Below are 17,637 nucleotides of genomic sequence, written 5' to 3'. Positions count from 1 at the left end.
CCTCTTAAACGGTCCGCTGTAGGGGCAACATGCATGACGTGAATCGAGATCCACGGTGAAAAATCTCTACTTGTACATAATTTATATAAAGGATGTGCTGGACCAACAAAAGCTGGCTAAGTATTGATTGGTAAGAGGTGCATTAATTCATCATTGTGGCAGAATTTCTGCTGTTCCTAAACCCTTCCAGTTTCATATAATATCACTTACAGTTACATTTAGTCATTTAGCAGACACTTTTTTACAAAGCGACTTACAAATGATGACAACATAGGCAATCAAAAGTAAACAAAAGAGCAATAATATGAAAGGGCTATAACGCACACGTAATAAGGTTGTTTATATATATATATATATATATATATATATATATATATATATATATATATAGTATATAAATACATGGTTCGGTTCATTTTCGGTACAGTTAGGGAAAGAAATTCAAACATTAAACTGCAGGTTGTTTATTACTTTAAACTTTTTTTTTTAAACAATTTGTTTACACTTTTTTTTAACACTTTAATAAAATATAACAAAATATATATATAATAAAAAATGAATAAGAAATAAAATAATGCTGCAAAGTTCTCCACTAAATAAAATACTCTGTCTCAAACCAATATCACATAATAAAATATAATAAAAAATATAAATAAATAAAATAACTATGATTACAGTGCAGCATTACCAATCCCAGCTTGTAGGCCTGCTCATATTTTAAAAAAAATATATAACTTTTCCAAAGTGTAAAGTGCAGCAACAACAGTTTCAGTTTTTAGACCTGCTCAGATTTCGTTATTGCATTCGGTCATTCGGTGCACACGTGCACCGTACTGAAAGCCCTGTACCGAAACGGTCCGGTACGAATACACATACCGTTACACTCTGATTGGTTTATTGCACTTTATGCCCAAAAAACACCCATTACTCATTAAGAGAATAGGGACAACCCATTTAGACCATGCGCTCGGCGCGCCAACCGTTTTTCCATTGTTAAAATAGCAAAAGTGGATTTGGACACACTCTGAGTGCGCCTGCGCCGTGCACTTTACACTTTGCGTTTAGATCATTAAAATAGGGCCCCAAAGTGTTAAAGGCCTTTTTAAAGAAAACTAGCTATTAGAAAACGAATAGAGAGTTCAAGTGTTAGAGGGTCACGTTAACAAAGATAAAATAGAATCAGAATAGAGTGTGCTAGAGTTAGAGGGTCAAATAAAGATGGAAGATATGTGTTTTGAGCCATAGTTTCTTGAAGATGGCTACGGACTCAGCTGCTTTGAGTTTATTGTTTTATTAAGATCCCCATTAGCGGCCCATTTAATGGCAGCTAGTCTTCCTGGGGTCCTCTTTAAAAATCTTCACAACATAAAATTACACAAAACAAACACAAATTACAATCAAGAAAATGCAAACATTACAGTTACATTCCAAATATTACCAAGTGAAAAAACATGACAATTTCCAGCTTTCACGAGGTCATTTGCAGCAGTTCCTGGGTTACTGTCCTCTTAAATTTATATTTGTTCTGAACTCTGCATGATGAGACAGAAAGTCGATTCCAAATAGATATTGCTCTGTAAAATGATGTGCGTTTCAGAAAATTTGTCCTGGGAAGCGGAAGTTTTATGTCACCACCTAGTGCCTGCCTGGTGGCATTTAGGTGTCCACTTCCTACAAAAACAAGCTGCTCAGAAAGAAACTGTGGCTGTTCATAAATACTGCATTCCACAATATTAAAGTTAATCGTAGTTTGATTTTATCATCAACTGTAAGCCAAGAAAGGCGTGTATGCATCAGGGCCACGTTAGTCTTAAGCGAGCACTGGAGGACAGTCCTTGCTGCCCTATTTTGTGCCACTTGAAGCTTACGTAGGTCTTTTTGTGATGCAGACGACCATATAATTGGACAGTTTTCTAAATGGCACAGAACAAGAGACTGGACAACCTGTTTAGCAATGGACATAGGAATATATGACATACATTTTCTGGACATTGCAATACCATTCCCCATTTTAGCTATCATTCCATCAATATGAGCTGACCAAGACAAGTAAGAATCCAAGGTGACGCCCAATAACTTGGCTTGCATCACTTGTCTTAGCTGCAGCCCATTGACTGACAAGTTCAGAGAAGGCTCGGTGATTAGTTTTGATCTTTTCCAGAATATCATAGATGTTGATTTGTCTACATTTAAAGCTAGTTTGTTATCTTTTACCCAATTGCTTATATTCTGCAAGTCATGATTTAATAGATTTAAAACATCATGAGGAGTTTTTGCAGAACAGTACAGTGTGGAATCATCTGCATACATGACAACAGTTGAATGTTTCACAATAAAAGGTAAATCATTTGTAAATATCGAACATAGCAAAGGCCCAAGGCAGCTACCCTGGGGCACACCACAATGTATTGTCTTTGTAGATGAATATTGACCATTAAAGAACACCCGCTGCTTCCTATTGGATAGGTAACTCCCCATCCATGACAGAGACGAAGGTGTAAAACCATAGCATTCTAATTTTTGAAGCAGTATTTTATGATCTATCAAGTCAAACGCTGCACTGAAGTCCTACTAATCTGTTTGCATCGATTTCTTCTAACCAGTTGTCGGTCATATGAGTTAAAGCAGTACATGTGGAGTGACCCTCTCGATATGCATGCTGGTACTTGATCAGCCTATTAGAAAAAAAATATTTATAAACTTGTTCAAAAGCGATCTTTTCCATGACTTTGCTGAGTAAAGGTAATAGACTGATAGGTTGGCTATTCTGTCCTGTAAATGTGGCTCTTTTATTTTTAGGCAGTGGTATAATTTTAGCCTCCTTCCATTTCTCTGGAAATATGCCCTGCAACAAACTTAAGTTGACCAAATGAGCAATGGGAAAGGACAGAGCTTCAGCAGCCACCCTGATAAGCCTGGAGTCCAAGTGGTCCATGCCTGATGCCTTTCCATCAGGAAGAGCTGCAAGAATTTTTCCAACAGAACCTAAGTGATAGAATGGTTCTTCTCACTCATTATCTGACTTAATATTGCATCATAAGATGCTGAGGTATTTGGACACATACCAGATTGAAATTTCTCTACCTTACTAATAAAGTAATTGTTGAAATAATTAGCAATTCACTCTGGATCTGTAATAAACACTCCATCATTTTCAACATATGAAGCAACTGAGTGCTTACTCCTGCCCATTATTTGATTTAAAGTGTTCCATAGTTTTTTACCATCATTTTTTGCTTCATTAATCTTTTCTGGAAGTACTCTTTTTTCTTCTTTCTATTCATTTTGACTACTTTATTTCTAAGAGTACGGTATTGTTTTTGATCAGCTAATTCGCAAGAAATACTAGCTTTTATTTTAGCGTTGTCTCTAGACAGCATTACATTTTTAAGATTTTTGTCCAACCAAGGGGCACTTTTATTTCTCACAGCTCTTTTTCTGAGAGGAGCTTGCTTGTCGACTATTTTCATTAGTTTATCCATAAACCTATTAAGGGCTGAGTCAGGGTCACGATCTTCACACACTTCTGACCAGTCCACACCTTGAATTTCACCCACATACTGCTCTTGGTTGAAATATCTATAAGTTGGGGAGATCATTCCACCAGGAGGGAACAGTTAATGTAAAAGTCTGTGAAAGTGACTTTGTGCTTCTTTGGGATGGCACAATAAAGCGACATTCACTTGCAGAACACAAGCTTCTAGAGGGCACATAAGTCTGACTCTGAAGTAATGATTTTAGGTAAAGGGGTGCAGAGCCAGTGGGAATTCTGTAGGTAAACATTAATGCATTGAGTTTTATGTGAGCAGCTATTGGTAGCCAGTGCAAATTGATAAACAGAGGTGTGACATATGATCTTTTTGGCTTGTTAAAAATGTATCATGCTGCCGTGTTCTGGATTAATTGTAAAGGTTTGGAAGACCTGCCAAGAGAGCATTGCAATAGTCCAGCCTGGACAGAACAAGAGCTTGAACAAGGAGTTGTGAAGCATGTTCCGAGAGAAAGGGCTTGATCTTCCTAATGAATACCGTGGAATATCGAGCAGAGATAAAATTCCACAAACTGACTTACTGCAAAGGTGTCATCCTATCACCGTATTATGTTTGAATTCAGAACAATTTCTTATCACAAATGCTTGTAAATCCAGACATGCTTGATTTTATACACCACTGGCATTGCATCTGATTAAAACACAAAAATTCACATGAATAATTGAAAGGTGTGTCCCAATAAAATTTATCCATATTATACTATAGATTTGAATTGATAAAGCATATGTAAATGAATATTGATTAATTGCCCCAACATGAAACTAAAAGTCAAACTTCTCCTCTTTGCACATTTATTAGACATAGATTACAGGAAATCTGTACATTAAAAAGTTTCTGGTCTGAAACCATTTCTTTTACAGCATTAGATCGATTTAATTTTTTATTTTATTTTTGTAACTAAACTTTTTTCTTTTGGGCCGTCTCCCTCACAAAAATTCTCTTGACAGTAGCATTGGGGAAAGTTCATTTGAAAAATAATGCATTACAATATTGCATCCCTAAATAAAAAAATAACTAATTGAACTACTTTTTATGGCAAGTAATGAGTTACATTACTTTTGCGTCACTTTTTGTCCCCTGGGCTGGGCTTGCTATTGTTTTTTAGTAACAAAACAACTCAAAAGTTATATTTTAGGCAACTGTAAAGGCCCGTTCCCACCAAAAGTGAAATAAATAAGTGCCAGGCTGAAGGAAGTGCCTCCTAGAGAAGAGAGGTATCAGTGATTAAATGGGAAAACAAAGTTACTGACACTAAAAAGTAACTCGGATATAAATTTTAAAGTAATGCGTTACTTTTTTTAGTTACTTGGAAAAAAGCATGCAACTCATGGTACTTGTAATTCAGTAACCCAAACACTGTTTGAATTGAACATCCAAGACCTGACAGAACAAAACCATACGTCTAATAGAAAAATTCATTTAAATTTAAATGAACCTATGAATAACTATTTTCACACATTTTTATTTGCATATTCTGTATATAAGAACAATTTGTATGTCTACAATTTGTTTTTGTATTTTTCTTTGTTCGTCATATTCTAGATGTGTGTCATGTGTGTCAAAACTGAAGAGGCTTTGTAAATTGTACAGCATGTTCTTCCTCAGATCAGACATCCAAATGATGCAATACATTGACAAAATGCTAGTTTTGATATCAGTAATTCTCTTCATTGCCTGTAGATGTTGCCCCACACCTCTCGAACATTTTCACAGACAGGCGGTTCTCAGTGACAGACCAGAAGAATTTGTTAGAATGAGACATTATATATTTAAAACTAGGGGAACATTTGTATTGTTCTGTTCTCTCTGCATCTGGACTTTGTTCTGTGGATCAGGAGAGAAGAAAGCGTTGAGGCTCTAATGAACAAAAATATGCTTTTTATTCAGTTCATTTACTCTGTGCATCTGTTACTTGATACCTACATTATACCAAAATTAAGCTGGCTTCATTTTATTATGAGCTCTCTTTTTATTTGTAGATTGATTATTGACTCTTTCACTGTTTCACTGTCAAGACTGTGGTCTGGCTGACTCTCTTGTTAGTTTAAATGAGTAATTGATTCTGGATTGTTCTCTTGGTGAAAAGGCTGATTGATGGTTGCATTCTGCTTGTGTCTAAAGATTGCATCAGGTTTCGTCGAGAAACATTCTTCTCTTCCCAAAAGTATTTGTTACTGGGGGACTTTTCATCTTTGGTATTCATAATGATGATCTTTGCAAGTGTCCATGGTAACCAGCGATAGAAAGATAAGGAAATGCTCCTTCACTGCACACACAGTTTTCAGTTCACCAAAAATATATCTGTTTTCAGATACAGCTGACAACACGTAGTTGCAATACAGCAATCCCCAATCTTTGAGCTGGTATTTTCACCTTCTCTTCCTAGTGAGCTGAAATACTCAAAACATTTTCTGCTATGATGTGCACATTAAAACAATTTAAAGCAACATGATAAAACTTGGAATATTTGATATTGATTTATATTTTTATTATCATTTATAATAGTATTTTTATTTTTAATAATATTTTATTTTATTTTATTTTATTATTCTACTGGATTCAGATGTGTCAGTCTGCATTCGGCCGTCAGATATTTCCTATTATTCATAGTGTGAATGCTGTAGTACCACTTTACCATCCACATATTTTTATGCAAATTTGGGGACAGCGCATAAGAAATGCTGGATGTAAAAACCAAGACGTACATAAAATCTTAAAATGTGCATAAAAACATATGCACTCAATTAAGGCAGATAATTATTAACACATAAACTATGATGGAAACAAACTTACTGAAAAAATCCCTTGATGCACAACAAAACATTCATGTGAATTTGACATGATTATGTGATTGGAATTTTTTTTTTTTTAATAAGTATGTTTAGATGGATCGTGAGGTTTTTGGAAAATAATTCACTTGAAAAAGTGTGTGTGTGAGAGGAGGTGGTATAGTAAATCTAAAGGATGTGCCAGACGATAAAATAGCAGCAATAGCATTCATATGCAGATTTTTACTGGTTTTGCCTGTAAAAGTGAGGCAAACAACAAGTACAGCGCTCTGACTGCAATGAAGGGAGCTTTTTATATCCAGACGTGAGTGCTTTATTGTGTTATTGTGTTGTATTGAGCAGGCAATCATTCTCCAATAATGTGTTTCCAGCACTGCCTTATTACGGTCTTAATAATACATTAGTTTCTTTATAATGCTGACACTCAATAGCTATTTGGTACCCTTTCACCTGGACAAACAAATATTGGATTTGTAGAATGTGGATTTATCTGATCTACTACTCTGAATTTGAAGGACTCTTAAAATTAAGAGTGTTTTGTGTTTCGCTTCACCCTCCAAAATGAAGGTCTGATGCTTCAAATCCTTTGGAAGGATTGCTTGAACGAGTCGATGTCCTAACGGTTTGTTTGGGTCCTTTAGACATGTGGGTCTAATCCAGCGCCCAATGGTGGATTTCCAATGGCATATTTAATTCAAGAGCTTGACTTACACAGTTACCAGCCACGTTTCCCAGAGTCGCTCCACGCCACCGAGAGACAAAGAGCCCACTCTGAAAACGATCTCTGTGTAATAGCTTGTGAAGTGACCTCTTGGCTTCTGTAGCGGAGTGTTTGTTAGGGGTGAGCTGATGCATTTTAAATGCTTTTCCTCAGAAGCCTATGAACTACACAATAGGGGGACGCAGTATGATTTTTGATATTTTAATTAGCAGCTGTAGCTCTGTTACATCATATTTGCCATCGCAGTTTCATTTCCAGAGACTGAAAGATTTCCACAGAGAGCTCGAGGCCATTGTTCGTGCCGCAGTTGTTCCGAAGGCTTTCGTTTGAAGCCTCTGCACCAAAAATCACTCTCTGAAATATACTCGTACACTTCCAGTGGCGACTTTGCGGTAGCAAAGAGAGCAGAAACCTGTAATGGTAACCATGGAAACAGTCCAGTCAGCCCACAGTGTATGTAGCCTTGTGGTTTGCATGGTGTACATACTGAGTGAGGCTCTGACTCACACCCAACACAATCACAACAAATCCAGCGCACACATCTGACCTCATCAGTCATTTAAACACCCTGATTTACTCTACACTATGATTTAATGATATAAGCCTGCTTTAAATGTTTACTATAGGAACTATTTTTAAATATAGGCTTAATATAGTATTCATTAACTTTGATTTAACACACACACACACACACACACACACACACACACACACACACACACACACACACACACACACACACACACACACATTTATCAAATCAATCATTGCACAATACTGTATGATTTAATTATTCCTTATTTAAAAGTAAGGATTTAACAATATATATTACAAAAAATATGATGAAATTTTTAATATGTATTTACAAACATACAAATCTATTACAGATATTATTTATATAATGATTGATTTACCATATAAACCATTGCACAATATGATATATTGTATGATTTAATTATTAATTATTTAAGTGTAAGGATTTAACCATATATATAGAGTATATATTACAGAAAATGTTATGAAATGTATGTACATTACAAATTTATTGCAGATATTATTTAATTGCATATATATATATATATATATATATGATGTAATCGGTTGTGAATGTAAGGATATATATGTGTATGTGTGTATACATATACATATATATATATATATATATATATATATACACAAACACACGTTGAAAGTAGTTGTATTAATCCTGCAAAAATAATTTATATATTCTATAAAATAGATATAGTTATACATATAAATGTATGAATATGCATGTATAGATAGATAAAAAGATAACTGTTCAATGTTCATAAAAAAATTGTCATTACGTTTTTCACGATTGCTAATACACAGTTCATAAAACAATTCACAATTTTCTCACAACTATAAACACAATCTCAAAACTACACCCGATTTTTTAAACTTCCAGGTCAAAGTCAAACAGTTTAGTCAAAAACGTTCTCTTTTGTCAGACTCAAACTTTGGCCTCAGATGACACATAAAAACCTGTCAGATACACACAGCCTAGAGAACACTAGTGAGATCAGTTCAAAAGACTGTTACAGAAACCTCCTTTTGGGAAATAGGAATGTCTCTTACAGTATACGACATAAACAGAGGGGTGTAGATAGATACAGTCAAAATTAGCAATAAATTTAAGAAATGTTTACTGTCATTACACTACTGTAAAGAGATCTTACAGTAAATGAAAAGTTCAAAGACTAAACAACTGAATATGCAGTAAACACACATTGGAATATACTGTCAGTTACTTTACAGAAATAAACAAATAATGAATAAATAATTTAATAAATTCATTCATTCCTTCATTCAGCATCCTCTGACAATTTGTATTACAGTATTAATTATATCCTTATTTGTTATAGCAGTTTCTTAGTCTTCTTACAAAATAGTTTTTGCCTCCCCTAAACAGTCGACTTTCAGTTCTGCACAAATACATTACATGTAAGGACTATTTGGCTACAGTAATGAGTGTGTTACAGTATTTACTGTGCATAGAATAATGAAAGTTCTCTCATCTGATGTACTACTATATACTGTTATTACAAACCCGATTCCAAAAAAGTTGGGACACTGTACAGATTGTGAATAAAAACAGAATGTAATGTGGAAGTTTCAAATTTCAATATTTTATTCAGAATACAACATAGATGACATATCAAATGTTTAAACTGAGAAAATATATCATTTTAAGGGGAAAAAAAGTAGATTTTAAATTTCATGGTATCAACACATCTCAAAAAAGTTGGGACAAGGCCATGTTTACCACTGTGTGGCATCCCCTCTTCTTTTTATAACAGTCTGCAAACGTCTGGGGACTGAGGAGACAAGTTGCTCAAGTTTAGGTATAGGAATGTTGTTCCATTCTTGTCTAATACAGGCTTCTAGTTGTGATTCCAGTACAGTAGCATTCCTGTATGTGACACAGTGCCGTCTAAGGGCCCGAAGTTAACTGCATCCAGTATGGTTTTCCAGCCTTGACCCTTACGCACAGAGATTGTTCCAGATTCTCGAATCGTTGGATGATATTATGCACTGTAGTATGTATTATGTATGATGATAACTTCAAACTCTTTGCAATTTTTCTCTGAGAAACTCCTTTATGATATTGCTCCACTATTTTTCGCCGCAGCATTGGAGGAATTGGTGATCCTCTGCCCATCTTGACTTCTGAGAGACACTGCCACTCTGAAAGGCTCTTTTTATACCCAATCATGTTGCCAGTTGACCTAATTAGTTGTAAATTGGTCCTCCAGCTGTTCCTTATATGTACATTTAACTTTTCCGGCCTCTTATTGCTACCTGTCCCAACTTTTTTGGAATGTGTAGCTCTCATGAAATCCAAAATGAGCCAATATTTGGCATGAAATTTAAAAATGTCTCACTTTCAACATTTGATATGTTATCTATATTGTATTGTGAATAAAATATAAGTTTATGAGATTTGTAAATTATTGCATTCTTTTTTTACTCACAATTTGTATAGTGTCCCAACTTTTTTGGAATCGGGTTTGTATATTGTTTATGTAAATAGTATTAAAACCTTGTAGATGAGTCTGTAGGCCACCTTCCCTCATGGTCAGTCCATGTAGAAGAACATGATCAACTATAGTGCTTCGTATTTCATCAGGAACAAATAACCTTTGACCTCATTCCCTTCATTTTTATTTTCCCCTCCCTCCTATTCCTCTTTGTCTCCCACTACCAGGATTAATTTTCTAAAACTCATAATCACTTCTGCTGCTGTGCATATCATCCTAAGATTCTGACTGGTGCGTCATCATTTTTGCTACTGAATGTTCACACATGGATAAATGTGCACTAGTTAAGTTCATTTTTTGATGCTTGAGTTAATTATACTGTGTCTTTGTGTTTTCTGAATGAGAACATGGTTAAACCTGTGCAAAATGTTGGCATTTTTGTGTAGAGGAAAAGGAATACATAGAAGCGAAATGCAAATTGCAGCAGGAGCCAGATTATTTGCATGTCTCTACCAAACCACCACACAGCGCCGACTTCCCTTGTGCGTTACGTAACGCCTTCTGACGCGAGCTAACGTTATTACATCCTGCAGTCTTCCCTGGGATTTGTGACATTTTTTAAATGCATGATGTCACAATCTGAACTCACCGCTTCAGGGTAGAATCTCAGACTGCTTTTTAGGAAAAGTCTCCAACTGGAGCGAGTGTCCTCGAACGCCTTTTTTAGGATGCCTATTCATTCTGGCATAGTGCTGAACAGGTAAAAAACACTGGAGAGTGATAAACTCGTATGAGCCAAGCCTATTATATAGGGCTTATTAATAATATAATGTATAAATGCAGATATCTGGATGGATGTGTTGCTCCTCCATGTTGCCAGATCCTCTGCTGTGGTTTCCCTAGTGGGCACAGAGTAGATTTCAGGAGGGTTGAATCTGTTTCCATGGCAGCCCATCCATCCAGCCAGCCAGTGTTTCTAATGAAAACTCCCTCGTACAGTGTGCAGATCATATTTGTGATTCCTCGGCGGACTGGATATAAAACGGTGAGCTTTGACAATGCTCATCCCAAACCATGAATCATTTAAAGCAGGTGGCAGAGGCTGAAATGTCACATCCCTTGAATTTGAGCGTGCACACAGATGTAACCGGGCTAAACTGAGCATTAGAGATGTGTCAGGAAGACAAAAAAAAAATAAAAAATAAAAATCTCAAGATTCTCAAAATCTTTATTATAACAGATATTCTGTAGAAATGTTCTGTGAGATAAATACGTAATATATTCAAGAAGACGTTCTTGAGGTTTTGAGGTTTGTCATGCATGACTAGAATACATCACAAGTAATATGAAAGAGCCCTGTAAACATGACCACCGAATATTAATAAACCTGCGCACGTGAAGAAAGCACAGAAAGATACGTTTCTTGTCAGGATAAATTTGGCACATCTACAGTTAATATGCTTTACGATAATAAAGTTACTGTCCTTAAACTGACATTTCAGATCGAATCAAACATCAAATGAATGAAATGAAACGAAGCAGATCACGAGAATCACAGTTAAGCTACATACAAAACATTTATCCAAAGCAAAATTCACTTCTCGTCATCGTTCCATTATATAAAATGGTATCTCAACCTTCAACACTGCAAAATATGTATCCAAAGATTTAATAAATAGCTTTTTTTGTTACATACGTAGTGGAACCTCTTTGGAGGTGCACTCTTGGAAGAAAAGGTCAACATTGCTAGTATACCATTAACACCACCAGTAGGCTACTGGGTTAAGCGGGAAGATACTGGTTTGATGTTAATGGTACTGTTTGCTCAGTCTATCAAATTGCTTCATTAGAACCAAAATAAAAAAAAGAAGAAGAATCCGGTCTCTAATGAGACCGAACCCTGTCATTGCACATATCTCGGAGTATAGTTTGGAAAACACAGTATTCCTTCAAGCCCCTGGGCCGCTCTTCCGGACCGCTGGCTCACACTGTAAACCCTGGACAATGGAGTTTGGGAGATCGAGAGGGGAATGCATGTCACCAGATGGGAGAGAGAGAGTGCCTCTTCACAACGTCTTTGGATATACACATCAGAGAGGTCTTTGGGTCTGTTCACGCTGACGAGGACTTCTCTGTGCTCTTGTCCAGTGCCTCGCCATCGTTGTCTTCCTCCATGACTGTCAGTGAACAGAGACACAAGGGTTATGATGAGAAACCAACTCACACATATCCTACAGTCTGCGCACTGGCACAAAGATGGAGATTCCATGTGCCATGATTTTTAATACATCAGAAATGGCGCAATACATCACTGTCTCCAAATCGCGAAGCAGAAAGCAGACAGTTTAAGCTCAAATAAAATAAGCAACGTTTTCGCGCGTAAATGCATATAATCGCGAAGCGCAACGTGGAATTTCGCATCATTACAATGATTCCTTTTGTTCGTGTGATAAGCAAAGGCTTTGCCCGTTACCTCTTTTGCTTCTCCCGATCTGCCCCAGCTTTGGTGGTCGTTTATTCTGGTTGCCACCGAAAAAGTTGTTGGTGTCTTGGAGGCGGCAGGTGAAGGAAAGGTGTTCCTCGTCCCCGTCGTTGCCATAATGAGTCATTTTGTCCTCGTTGTACGGTAATACATCCGACATGCTGTATGAACCGACAGCGTCTACTGTATGCTGTTGAATCGGTAGCGCGAGGTGAATTTTGCGGAGCGAATCTCTGGGCTGTTTACCTCTATGGCACGTGTCTCCGCGAGTGGATGGCGAGGACGCGAGGCGAATGCATGTGATTTCCTTCGTTCAGTTCAAGCCCGAGTCAGGAGCGCTGGAGAGGCGATGAACGCTCGATCGCGGCGGAAACGCGCCTTTGCGCTCTCGGGGCTTGTCGGTGGCTGGAGCGTAGTATGGAAAACCTGAGAAACAAATGCAAATTGAGAAGCGATGCAAAACAAAGATCCCTGATGGAGAATGAACGTCACTGAGGCGCGGGCTTCCTCTCCAGCTCTTTCATTGTCACTATGGCCAATATTAATCTTGGGAAATTTCCAAGCTATTTGCGCGTGGAACAAAATGCTTCCATGTGTCAAAGATGTCCGAGATTAATCATGCATATTCATGTGGATTTCATACATATTTTCATACACAACATTCTACACAGACTTTATGTTTTAATGACTCTTAAATATGCCATGTAATGTATCCACCAAGCAACCTACTGAGTGTACAAAATCATTATAAAGTCTTCAAACATATATATATATATAAATTCAATTTAAATAAAAAATTAAATGAAATTAAAATGAATTTTAATATATATATATATATATATATATACATATATATATATATATATATATATATATACATATATACATATATATATATATATATATACATATATATATATATATATATATATATATATATATATATATATATATATATATATATATATATTTTTTTTTATGTGTGACCTTAACCTTGAGACATAGATTATTCGATAGATAGATTCAGATTTTAACAATACTGAAAATCAGAAATGCTAAAACAGAAAATCAATATAGGCTATGCTGGACAAAAAAAAAAAAAAAAAAAAAAATTAAAGTCCACAAACGTCTGCCGAGGATATTATTATTATTATTGTCATCCTCATCATCATTATTACTACTTTAGCTTTATTTTCATTCATTTCATGAAAGAAGGTGAACCTGAATAAACTGAATTTTTATTAAAATGCATATTTCATTTTCATAAGAAATCCTCTCACGTTTTTCCAGTTTCTTTCATATGTGCAGTGACGGTTTGCTACACAGACTGAATGCTTATGTTGAGGCTTACAGATATAGTGGTTCTCAGTCCTGAACTCAATCCTGAAGTTCAGTATATTTTGGATGTCTCTCTTATGTAATACACCTGCGTCGCCTTCGATTGCTCATTTGTAGAGGAACCAAGACCTGAGCTGGGTAGAAATGTGTGAATTTGACAAATAAATGAACTGTATATGCATCACATTTCATCACCTGTGATCATATATATCACTGTAGTGAAACTAGGGGTTTATCAGGAGTCAGAAAATCTGCAAATCAGAGACAGGCCTGATTCACAGTGTTTTTACACTTTAATCTACCACCAAAATACCAGCTAAGAACACAGTTAAAGGGTTAAGGCACACGATAGTGTAAATTAAATAAGCACTGACTCAGTTTAATAACATTGAGAGCCATCTACATTTTGTAAAACTTCATACCTTAGATGTAGCAAGAGCCCATGTGTTATTTTATTTAGTGATTTTATCCTTACTGCATGCTTTTTCAGTTAAAACCCGACCAAACAGAATAAGATATTAAAACATGCCTGTAAATCACAAGAGGAGGCAATATGGGATGTTTTCCCCCCTCTGTGTATAGGTTTTCATTTTGTAATATCAGAAGCTGGAGTGATGCTGAACTCATACTGGCACAATCTGGATATACAGTATGAGCTGAGGGGGTTTGCTTCTCTGTCAAAGATTTGGAGAGCATAATCTTCTGCACCAAGCACAGTTATAACCTTTCCAGGATTGAGCAGCAGACACTGTCACTCCGCGGGATGAAAGCGAGATGCACTGTTTCCTCCCATCTGTGAATGAGAGGCCATTTTGTTCTGTTCTATCTGATCTGAATAGCTGAAATGGCAAACGCACAGAGCCAGTCGAGCTTCGTCTCGGTTTGCTAGAAACCAGCCTGTTTTCTTTGAGAGAGAGGCCATCTTCACAGAGTTTAATATTGGGAAGAATGACGAAGATGAGCTGAGCGTAGAATAGCCAAAGCCAGAATAGGAAAATAAGGGACAGTTGTGATTCTTTACATAAAATTAAGGGACGCTATTTTCATGCATTTGTAATTTCTGTGTGTCTGCAGCTAAGTATGTGGTTTTCAAAAATAGTAAAATTTGATTTGCTCAATCTGTTTATGTACAAATATTCTAAAAAAGTTTCATGTCATACACGTTATACAAATAATTGGCCTGAGTAAATTGTACCACTATAGAATTGTGACTGGATTAAATATTTTTTTTTTTTGTGAAAATATTAGTTAATGTTATCGTATTGGACTAACAATTAACAATTTATCAAAATTTTTTATAATTTTGTACTTTTGAGGGATTTTTTCCCCATGGCCATATTTTGTGAGCCAACAGTGTTGAGAAAATGTACTTTTAAAAATAATGCATTCCAATATTGCGTTATTCCCCCCCAAAAGTAGTGTTACTTAGTTACTTTTTATGGAAAGTAATGTATTGCTTGACGTTTGCGTTACTTTTTCTCATCTAGACTGGGCTTGCTGGTTTGATTTTATATATATAAAAAATGTCTATTTTTGGCAAATGTAAACATCCTTTCACACAATTTTTTTTTTATGAATAAGCCTCCAATTTAATCTAGAACTACAATAATGCACTATGCACTTACAATTCCTCTCAACTTTGGAACAAGAGGGATGTCAGTCAATACTTGGGAAAACAAAATAACTGCTATTTCTTATTTAAAAAGGTAACTCAGATATTTTCATGTAAAGGTAATGTGTTGCATTGCTAGCTGAAAAAAGTGATCTGATTATGCAAAAGTAAACTGATTATGTTGGGGGTAACATAAAGCATTTATACTCTCTAAGCATTTTTCTACAAAAGTGTGACCCATTTCCACCAGTTGTAAACTTCACTAACCACTAAATTACAAACAAATATTTTATGGTACAGATAATACAATGAATCTTGGTCAACTACTTGTCCTGGCACGTGAAATAAGCATTGTTCTTTAGTATTTGCTTGTTTTTGTGTGGCTTGTTCATTCACAATGGCTTTCCCTGTGGGAACATGCTATTCTGTGATTTATTTCCCATGAAACTCTATTCAGAGATCCATCAGATTACTCCGTTACAGCCAAACGTGTTTGCAGCCCTCCTCAAAAACTTCATTATTCCCATATGACCTTTACTGTTGGTTGGTTGGTTTAACCTTTATGCTTAATGTTACCTATTGTTTTTAATAATGTAAGTAATGAATGATGCCCCAGATACATAAAAGTTATTATTATCAAACTAAACCTTTGGGATGCATTCATATGATGCACGCATAAACTGCTGCAAATCATTGTGTGTAGTTCGTGCGGCGATCATCTTACATGTGGTGTCATGTGCAGGCAGTGAAACCAACAGCTCCTGAAACTGATGCCACCTTCAGAGAAGAGGAATTGCAGACACACCCAGTCCTATTAGCCGCGCAAAAACATCCATTGTTGCAAGAACGGTACAACGTCACATCTTTTTATGGCTTCCCTGTCACAGCAGTTGAACTAAACAAAGGCAGATTTTCTACAGTTAAAATCCTTTGATGAAACCGTTAAAGCAACTTAAAGGGAGATTGTTTATTATTACAACTATATGCATGACATCTAGTTGCTAACTGATATTAAAACGTAGTCATCAGTCTTCACAACATCACTGTCAGACATTTTTGTTCATTTATCATGTATATTAACCACATAATTTAAGAGTTTGTAAGTGTATTGTAGTTTTAAGAGACCTTCACATTACATTTTATTTCAAATGCTTTCATTTATGGGTGTTTTATGTTTTCCATTTGAGATGTTTTAGAATGATGTTTTCTATTTTAATATGTTTTAAGATGTAATTTTTTTCCAATGATGGAGTGTCTTGAGTGACACATGATCTTTCAGAAATCATTCTAATATGCTGATTTACTGCTCAAGACAGAGTTCTGATTATTATCAGTGTTGAAAATATGCAGTTTAGTTACTGGATGATATTTTTATAGAAACTTTTTTTTTTTTCAGGATAAGTCTTGGTATTAACTTCATTTGTAACTAAATGTGCATATCTTTTTTGTTGCTTTTGATTAATTGAATGTGTCCTCAAAAAAAAGATATCTTGACCTTATTTAAAATCTTTCAAAGATGAGCCAGGGACCAGGGATTTTCATTTATTTTTTATGAAAACGTAACATATAAATATATGTAAAATCCTGTTAAAATAATTGACCATGCCTTTTCCCAACCCTTTTCTACTGCTTTTAAAATTCCTTTTAGGTAACAATAATCAATCATGTTATGAAAATCAATCATAAAAATTATAATTACATGTTTTAAACTATGATAATATAAGCAAGCAGTGAAAAAAAATGAACAATATAGTTTATACAGTATTGTGAGTAAATTATTTAAATACATCTTTTATAATTAAGATCAAAATTAACAAACCAAAAAAAAAAAAAAGGTAGAAAAATTAAGACAATTACCATTCATGAATTGAGTTTCGGTCACATTTTACTCTAGTGTATAATTTCAGCTGTAATTTTGTAATTATACAAAAGTGTTTAGTAACCATTATTTTATTAGGAAAATGTGTAAAATATAATATTCTATCACTGTGATTTCCACCACAGGATGATGTGGAATGAATCACATAATCATTTAAGATGTGGTGCAAATATTGAATATGAATGCAAGTATTGGAGAAAGCACACAGAAGTTTAGTCTTCTCTTCTGAAAAGACCGGCTGACTTAAGGCATCGTGAATATGG

At 35.4% G+C, this 17,637-nt stretch overlaps 2 protein-coding genes across 2 annotated transcripts in view; one reads left to right on the top strand and one right to left on the bottom strand.

Annotated features, from left to right (window-relative positions):
• The first annotated feature begins 15 nt into the window (after positions 1 to 15).
• Positions 16 to 17,637, top strand: part of si:dkey-33m11.8 (trypsin-3) — a 98,723-nt gene continuing 81,101 nt past the window's right edge. Inside the window, exon 1 of the mRNA XM_059538302.1 lies at positions 16 to 130. The gene's annotated coding sequence lies outside the window, so the exon portion shown is untranslated. The remainder of the gene's footprint in view (positions 131 to 17,637) is intronic.
• Positions 11,280 to 13,075, bottom strand: LOC132126720 (calcium/calmodulin-dependent protein kinase II inhibitor 2-like). The gene is made up of 2 exons (XM_059538172.1): positions 12,537 to 13,075; positions 11,280 to 12,240 (listed from the first exon to the last, which is right to left on the bottom strand). The coding sequence occupies exons 1-2, from the start codon at positions 12,703 to 12,705 to the stop codon at positions 12,176 to 12,178; spliced, it is 234 nt and encodes a 77-aa protein (XP_059394155.1). The 5' UTR covers positions 12,706 to 13,075; the 3' UTR covers positions 11,280 to 12,175.

This window comes from Carassius carassius, chromosome 44 (assembly GCF_963082965.1).
Source record: "Carassius carassius chromosome 44, fCarCar2.1, whole genome shotgun sequence".
NCBI lineage: Eukaryota > Metazoa > Chordata > Actinopteri > Cypriniformes > Cyprinidae > Carassius > Carassius carassius.
The sequence above is the reverse complement of the archived record's forward strand: the minus strand, read 5'-3'. Positions and strand labels throughout refer to the sequence as shown.